Source organism: Tachypleus tridentatus, chromosome 9 (assembly GCF_004210375.1).
Source record: "Tachypleus tridentatus isolate NWPU-2018 chromosome 9, ASM421037v1, whole genome shotgun sequence".
Lineage (NCBI taxonomy): Eukaryota > Metazoa > Arthropoda > Merostomata > Xiphosura > Limulidae > Tachypleus > Tachypleus tridentatus.
Window position 1 is genome coordinate 128,922,770 of NC_134833.1, and position 9,557 is coordinate 128,932,326.

The following is a 9,557-nucleotide window of genomic DNA, read 5'->3' on the forward strand; positions in this document are numbered from 1 at the left end:
CTGAAATCAATTCAAACCCTTCGTATAACATATAGTTGGAATAATCGTGTTTAACTCTTTCTTCTAATGCTAACTTGTGTTTGAAATATCTAATAGATATTTGCATGAAAACATCAAGCTGGCTCTAGAACAGCCAAATTTCTAACTATAATAGATTGCATACATTGGATCAATTTGCTGGGCCCATTGCTTGACGTTGGTTTGTCCGCCATTTGAAAAAGTTCGACAAGAAAGCTCTTTCGCATAGATCAGGTTACTTAAAAACTATGAACGTGTGTGCGAGACGACTGATAATGTAAGACCGATTTTACTAATTATTTCTGACGTAATAATGCTCTGATACCAATAATCATTGCAAGTTACTACCAGCTGCATGTCACTCTCCAGTTAGGCTTAGCATAACTTGTATAATTTAAACTGGTGTGAGACACGAAAAGGCGTTCCGAGTTCCGCATGTTCACGTGTCAAATGTTTGGTTATCATTTTAATTATTCATTAGACGAACTCATTGCTGAAAGCCAATAGACCGGTTATTTTGTATTATTAATAAAACATTTTTTATGCTAAGTTGTTTATTTAATGAGGTTTTCCAACAAAAATCGAAACAGTAGTTTATAAATAAGGGACGTTACTTCATATATCGACGTAATAAAACCTGCTTTTAACAACTCATGTAGTTCATTGAGAAGACAGAGAAACTTTTGAAGTTAAAACGAGTAAATGTAGTTTCAATAAATTATAGGTCTAATTAGTGTCTCGTATGACATATTTTGAAACCATCGGAATGTTACAGAGTTGTTTGATGCAACAATCCGAGTTAATAAATGTCAAAATCTACTTACATTAGTTGATTAACGACAGAAGAAAGTTACTTTGTTAGCATAGTTAAACATATTATATTTGAGAAAAAGAGAAAATTAGATTCATAAATGAGTAATATAATATCAAAATAAAAAAACAATAATCAAAAACGAAATTTTTTCCTAAACAGATTTATGTGGCATTGAAACTGAAGAGGAATTCTTGTTTGATATAGTCTAAAGATTACACATTTTGGTGCAGAATTATATTAGACATGGTTTTCAATGTGAATGTCTTATAGGGTAAGAATTATGTTTGAATAATTTCCATTATTGCCCACATATATTTGATTATTTAATGACGTGATAACAGTAACAGTTGTACTTTGCACATAAAGTTATGAGTAAAATGTGGTTTTGTGAAATAATGGTTTAAGTATGATGGGAGAAATATAGCGATGGTCCCTTATGTTATTTAACTGTTATTTAGTATTTTAAATTTTACGACTAAAACCTGCTGATCTTGAAATGCAGGAAGACAAACCAACGCTATTAAATTACCTTCACATTCCACATTTTATACTGATATACTAACATTTCTTAGCTTTCAGTGCTTTCTAATATTTTGTATTTGCTTTTCATTAAACGAACATTTTGTTTTTGTCGATAAAACGTTATTAATCAGCGAGATTCGGGATGTAAAAATAAATACTTCGGTTGTATTGATTATCAAAAATATTATCTTTGTTTATTGTTTAGTGACAAATAATTTTCCGAAGAGTCTGAATTAATTACTATGGCTTTTTCATTGCAAGGCCCGACATGGCCAGGTGGTTAAGGTACTCGACTCGTAATTCCAGGGACGCGGGTTCGAATCTCTGTCACACCAAACACGCTCGCCCTTTCAGCCCTGGCGGCGTTATAATGTGACAGTTAATCCCACTATTCGTTTGTAAAAGAGTAGCCCAAGAGTTAGCGGTGGATGGTGGCAACTAGCTGTCTTCCATCTAGTCTTACATTGCTAAATTATGGACGGCTAGGGCATATAGCTCTCGAGTAGCTTTGCGTGAAATTCAAAACCAAACAATGTTTCTTCTTTTCACTACAAATTTTGATGTAGCCAGTAAAAAAAGTAATAAAGATTACAATATTACATAGGATTGAGCACGTTGTATTAACATGTCAGCTGCCACCAATATAAAGTTTTGACGAAACGAAACCTGACATTATTTAACGTTATGGGCATTGTATGATATCACCAAAAACTGAAAGAATACGCAACGAAAAATATCCATACATTCGGATCACAAATATATACTCAGATAGGGTAGAATATTCCTTATATTTAACGGCTTTGGATGACAAAGGAATATGAATTTGGATCCTCAGGGTTATCGAAAACAGACCTGCAACAACTCATACATCAGCCATGGTAAAAAAAGTGTAGTATCCTGTTATACGTGAAATTTCACAAACGTAAAGGGCAATGGCAAACGCCGTCCACGTCCCCAGAGAACAAACAGTACGCAGTATAACCAAGAAGGGTATTCGTCTGGAAAAGCGACATAAGTAATATGTACACAAGCTACTTCCACGACATATCAGTTTAACCGCCGTATATCTGATGTAGCTGGAGAACGAAACGATTATTCAGGCTATTTTATATGAATATATTCTAGTCATGTTGCCGGACATAATTCTATGGATGTCTAGGTTGTCGGCGGACTATTGAAACGGTCTCTAGGGAACGGCTGAGCTCGTATGCTATGTGGATTATGGAAAGTTGTTAGGATAATGGATACGCTTTGAAAATGACAAATGTACGATAAAGACGTTTGCAAAGAAAAGTACGGTGTAACGCTATTGATTTTAATCTAAAGATCTGTAATTTGTTGCATATTGTGATCTGATAACTTGAAACCTAGACAAAAGCAAAATATAGAATCGAAAACGTCAAAGTAGCACAGGTTCGACTGAAATACGTATAGTAAAAATGTGAAAGTAACAAATCATATATAACCTTTTAAAGAGTAAAACAAATGTGGTATCAATAAGAATGTGAACATACTGCTTGGGTTACGAAAAATGTGACTGTTTTTGCATAAATTTTAGAACTATATCTAAAGCACCGCCTATAATATCAGGGCAAAATAATTACTGTAATAATTCCAGTTTTCAAAAGGACAGATTCCATAAATCTAGTCCATGGACAAGATTCGAAACTATTTTTTCAACTATATGTTAACTACCTCTTAAACAGGCGCAACTGACAAAATTATGTAGAATTTTTATAATATACATTAAAGCAATGTAACGTTACATTAAAGTATCGCAATTCGTTTTGAAAGCAACTATCTTCATCGTGTTGTTTTCAATTATGCACAAAGCTACACAATGGACTATCTGTGCTCTGCCCGCCACGTGTATCGAAACCTGGTTTTTAGTGTTGTAAGTGCGCAGATATACCGCTGAGCCACTAGGGGCGTTTTCACTGTGAAGAATACATTTTCTGTGTAATGTATTTTAACAGTTGAACATTCAAAAAAGGAAACTTTGACACATAGAGATGTTTGAAAAACAATATTGAACCCCACAAAGATGTAAATAAATCGGACTTTTAATCTTTGTTGTGTTTACTAAACGGCTGCGTATGGCCTATAGTTAGCGTGTCTAGAATGTAATTGGAAGGATCCGTGGTACACATCCCGTTACAGTGGAAACAGCACCCTCGGTCAGACAAGAATATTCCAAGATTTTATGCTGGGTATTATTATAACTAGTAAAGTTATCTTCTGTTTGCTCTCACAGTTTAAAAATAGGGATAGCTATGCGCAGGATGCTCTTGCATAGCTATGAGCAGGAATCATGAAATAAAACAGACTTTTACTAATACGTATTGCGAATGACAAGCACCTATTCAACGTAAAAAAGAACAACAAAAAGCGATAACTTAGAAAACCTTATTTTATATAGGCTTAGACGTTGGGTGTTACTAAAATATATCCTAACATGAAAAATGAAAGCTATCGTGATGTGAAAATATAATAATTTAAGCATCTTAGAGTCTGCAGGCAACTAGCACCTCAGTTGGGTGTGTGTGTTGCTAGGTGACACCATTTTCATTTACCGTGTCAGTTGTATTGTATAGATACATATGTATAACCGGTGAAAGAAACCACTCACTGTGGTCTTAGAGAATATATGGTAAAACTAATCTCTACTTATGTATCTCAGGAAGGTGAGCGTTGATCTCTGCTTTATTAGTAAAAGTGTTAATAACCATACCGGCCGTCCTGAGAAACATTTTTACTTCAAGGGGTTTCTAGTCATCACTTATCTCTACTCATGCTAACGATCTAGTGCCATCTAGTGACAGGTACTTAGTTAGAACACTTTAATTATTTATTTTTTGTTTAATATATTACTTCTGGCATTTTTTTTATGAAACTGCAAGAAAAAGATGTTATTTTAAAATCCAACAGAGACAAAGTATCCTGTAAACGCTTATACACTTTAATTATTTGTTCAAAGTATTTTTTGTCCACAACTTCACTCTTGTGACTTTTAGACGTTTTAGATGTTATATAAAATTATGTCACTCTGACTAATTATTTTATAAAAAATGCTTTTTATCAGAATAAAGTTAGGTCTAGGATTTAGATTTAAGTAATTTTATAGTTCGTATCTTATCGAAATTATATTATTATTATATCAGTATTTATTTATTTATTTTTCTCTTGGATTAACAAAGTAATTACACAAATACAGAGAGCAGATTTCAAAGCAATGTCAGTAATTTCTCTGCACAATGTTATACTATCCCGACATCTGTTGGTGGAAATATTCCGTGTTTTAGACTGTCAAAACAAATGAACTCTTTTAAGTTAGACTAACTTCATTGTTTGAATGAAATAGTTTTAAAACGACGTTAAAATCATGTTTAATAGCATTAAGTGCTATCTAATAATTCATTAAATTATTCACTCTGTATTTAATAAAAACGAATAAGTTACTTGTTGGAAATTCAGTTGTTTAATTATTTCACGTACCTATCTATAATTCACGATAAGTCTGTTCCCTCCCAGGCCCGGCAGGGCCAAGTATGCTAAGGCGTTCGACTCGTAATCCGAGGGTCGCAGGCTCGAATCCCAGTGGCACCAAACATGCTCGCCCTCCCAGCCGTTGGGGACGTTATAATATGATGGTCAATCCCACTATTCATTGGTAAAAGAGTAGCCCAAGAGTTGGCGGGGTGTGGTAATGACTAGCTGCCTTCCCTCTAGTCTTACACTGCTAAATTAGGGACGGCTAGTGCAAATAGCCCTCGAGTAGCTTTGAGCGAAATTCAAAACAAAAAAAAGTATCTAAAAAAAAAGTCAGAATAGTTTAAATGCATGTTTACTATAAAGTTCATTCCAACAGAAGAAATCAGAACTGTTAGAATATTAACTTCTTTCAAAACATATTTTGCTCTTTACTTTAGAAACAGAAACAGACGATGATTTTAACAAAATAAACCATTTATTGAATGAAAACATGAGTGAACTAGTTGTGAAGGAATACTGTCGTAACAATTATGTGAATAATTTTGTAGTACTAAGATAACTTTCTTCAGAGGCAAATGTTGGACAGAACGTATTTATTAAGTCAAAACGTAAAAAAGTTAAAGTTTCGTTTAAGTAAGCTTGGACACAATGTGGAGTATTTATCTTGTTGGGCAAGTTACTCTAAATTAGTAATAATGTATTTAATGTAACGATTTTCTGATTACAGATATTTCTTTTAAATTTTAGATTAAAATATTATTCATCTGTTCATTCCACTAAATAATAAATTACCTACCTTACTATGTCTAAAACATATCATAGGTCTGCAATATGTAATAATAAAATCTAAACGCACTAGATCTGTTACATCAAAGGTCCAGTGTAGCAATATATCTCGGTAACAGCACATCGCAGTTCGCGTAAAGCGTTTTGTGAAGTTGGTGCAGATTGGGTCTTGGACGTCTGACGAATGAGGTGTCTAAGTGGTCAGGAAACATTGCTTTTCCGATTCTACATTTTGAGCTCGCAGTTCTGGAAGGATGCTGTTCCTAGAAAGGGCTGTTGTAATGAGGTTTCACCGTTAGTGGTCGATCCGTTTAATCTCGCGCTGGGATAGTAAAAGCCAATAAAAGATTATTTAATCAGGTTAGACGCTATACCTTTCCCACCCGTTTTCGAAACAGTTGGCAGGAGGGATTTTCCGCACAATATAGCACAGTCTGCCCCAAAAAGATTCCTGCTGGGGACTAAATCTTTTCTCATAAACTAATGCCACTGAAAAATAAAACAAAACACGCAAACATTACTAGAATAAAATTCATCCTCATTTGTAACTCTGATAATGAAAAAAGTAAGTCTCTTCCAATAGGCTTGAACTCCACAAAGTACCAGGATACCAATCAGGCCAGAAGAGAGCGAGGGTTGTATAAATAGAGCTGACGTATCATGTTTGCTTTCACGACACAATCCACTTGAGACGCAAGACCTTCTGTATTGTCGGTTTCATGTTTGGTATTTGCCAAAGCATCCTAGAAAACTGAAACACACATCAGATTTACGCCTTTGAAAGAAAGCTGACTAAACATTGAAAGAGATCACCTGATGTTGAAACAGTTTCCATCAGTAACAACTGGCTCTATTCTGATGAAGACTTGTATTTTTGTATTATTACTATGGCCAGCCCAAGGTAGTTGTTTTAGTTTTTATTTATTTCCGTTATTTTATACCATGTTGCATACATATTTGAGCATACTTTTGTTAGTGCAGTGGTTCCCAACCAGGGGTGCGAGATAGCGTTCCAGGCGGTGCGAGATAACATTTGTTTTGGCCACCTTCACCTTTATTCTTAAACAAATATTTACTGTGAGCGGTGCGAGAATATATTAAAATTTTTTAGGGGTGCGGGGCATAAAAAAGGTTGGGAACTACTGCGTTAGTCGAAGAAATTATGAAAAACGTATTAATATTAGAAACATTCAAACTTGTTTTATGGTAACAATGCTAGTAATACACTTCTCTTTAACAAAACTATTCCATAAAGTAAAGTTTAAGCAAACTGTAAGGTAACTCACAATTTACGAGCGGGGATTGGTCGTGTGGTAATGTTCAGGATTTCGATACCACAAAACATTCCTCGTATTTAAGACTGTGGGGCGTTATAAGAGTGGCAGTCAATCGTTTAACTTGGATGGTAAACTGAAGGGTAATCCTGACTGACTGATTCCCCTGTGGTCAAAAATTCAAAATTATATACAGCGACAGAGAACATTAGTAGCTATGGCATAAATACAAATATATAACGTTTACTCTGATTAAGTATCATGAAAGCTGAGAAGTTTTGAAATTACTCTGACCATTTAGTTAGAAACATTTTAGAATACAAGACTGTCCACATCAAAGATGTGTTTCTCAAGTATTGTTATTTTCAACCTGAAGGCCACCTTATGTCAAACATGGACTAAAAATACCAAGTTAGAAATCTTGAAGATTTAAACAAACCTATCTCTAATGAACTCCTGTTGGCCAAAGACAGGACAATTAATCATCGCTAGTAGGTAACTTACATAGTTACTCTTATCAAAATGACAGGAAGGAATTAGCACAGGTATAATTCTCTACAGCTGAAAGTATAGAGCATGTTAATAAGCACATCGTGGTTCGAACTTTAGAACTGCAGTTCGATATGCTAACCATTAATTTTTAGTCGGACATTTCTCAAAACTAACTAAGTCGGAGAATAATCTTAAATGAATTACAATGTGTGATAATTGTCGCTGTGTAAGTATTTTTAACAGTAAATTGACGCTTGCCTGATTCATTACAACTACTTTCGTACAATTGATGAAATGATGAAACGTTTGGCTAGCAAAATACACAAAAATATTTCATTTTGTTTCTATCGACAGGCTTCGTCGTTTTCGATGAAGACAAACGTCAAGACCTAGTCCCTTTCCCTCGAGTTGGTCGGAGTTTTTGGAGTTGGACAGAAGACAAACGCCAAGGTTTGGTCCCTTTCCCTCGAGTTGGTCGGTCAACGGTGAAACGACAAGGACTGATTCCATTTCCTCGAATAGGTCGCTCATATTCTTTTCCCCAGGATGACATTGTAGATGATATCGAAAACACCTTTGACAAAGAACTTTTGTACACCCCTTCTTTTAAGCGCTTCTCTTCTGAGTTTACGCCAAGATTAGGAAGAAAAAAAAGGTCTGTAGTTTCGTCTAATGATGACACACAAGATAGAGATTATCATTCATGGTACCAAGGACTCAGTCCATATGAAAACCACTTTCATAGGAACCTACGTCAGCTAGTTCCTGCTCCTCGGTTGGGCCGAGCATTTACTCCACTTATCGGGAGTCAGACTACTCATCCATCCAGTTCCTTTCACAATGGAGAGGGTGAAAATAAGCGATCTGCCTTTACTCCTCGCATCGGAAGAGATCCAATAACACCTCGAGTCGGTAGGTCGGAAGGTAACATAGGAACTAATTCGCATGGTGCTTTCGCACCTAGAATTGGTCGAACAGCTTTTACTCCAAGACTTGGAAGATCCCATGACCATTCGAAACATGGAAAAGAAATTGAAGCCTAAAAATCCTAACGGAGTTACGTTAATTTAACAAAACATATTTGTCGTTTACAAATGGAAGAAAATGTATACTAGAATCTCATAAAACATTCTGTTTAGGATATTTATGTCAAGGTACTGTGTCCATAAGCTAATAACTTCCTGAAATAAAGGAATTGCAGAGAATTTGTGTGTTTTTTTGCCTAATCTTTGTTAATATCAAACTGCTATGACAACAAATTCGTTTAAGAAAAAAATATGTTTAAAACCGACTTGTTGAAACGCAAGAAACCCTAGAAGGTAAAAGAAGTTTTCTTCCATTGAGTGTTTAGTTCGTTTGTTTTTGAGCCCGCGACCCTCACACTACGAGTCCAGAGCCTTAACACCTGGCCATGCTGGGCCTAGTCGATATGTAATATTTATTACTGAAACTTTATAGTGTAGTTTATTACACTGATTCATCACTTTAAAATAATTTTATTTCTCATAACGTTAGACTATGTCTAGTAATTGTTATGATTTAAACTATACAATATGATGTTGTTCTTGTTTTTTTAATCTTACATATTCACGATTTTTCACAATACCAGACGTTGTATGATATTGAAATTGTGATCTATAAGACTTAATTACATGTCATTATCATGTTGCTATGTAAATAATTATTGTATTTTCATTGATTACCATAGTTTAACAAAACAAAATTATGGTAACGATTTAAACACTTAACACTCGGTTCGAATCTCCGTCACACATGCTCGCCCTCTTAGCAGTGGGGGATGTTATAATGTGACGGTCAAGCCTACTATTCGTTGGTAAAAAAGTATCCCAAGAGTTAAAGGTGGGTGGTGATGACTAGCTGCCCTCCCTCTAGTCTTACGCTGTTAAATTAGTGACGACTAGTGCAGATCGCCCTCGTGTAGTTATGCGCGATATTCAAAAACAAACAAACGTATGGACTAATGTTACGAGAAATTATTTGATCTTAAAGTCTTAAATTGTTATGTTAATAACAAACTGTAAGCTCAAGTTAAAATCGCTATCAATCGTTTTCTGAGGTGATGAGAAATAATTTTATTTTAAAGACGTAAATGTGTGTGTGTTATATAATTAAAACGATTAATAGTTTAAAGTGAAAAC

General features: G+C 34.9%; 1 protein-coding gene across 1 annotated transcript; it reads left to right on the forward strand.

Annotated features, from left to right (window-relative positions):
• Positions 1–6,223: 6,223 nt before the first annotated feature.
• LOC143227248 (uncharacterized) lies at positions 6,224–8,597 on the forward strand. The gene is made up of 2 exons (XM_076458717.1): positions 6,224–6,533; positions 7,753–8,597. Exons 1-2 carry the CDS (start codon positions 6,449–6,451, stop codon positions 8,439–8,441), a joined length of 774 nt encoding a protein of 257 aa, XP_076314832.1. The 5' UTR covers positions 6,224–6,448; the 3' UTR covers positions 8,442–8,597.
• Positions 8,598–9,557: the final 960 nt, after the last annotated feature.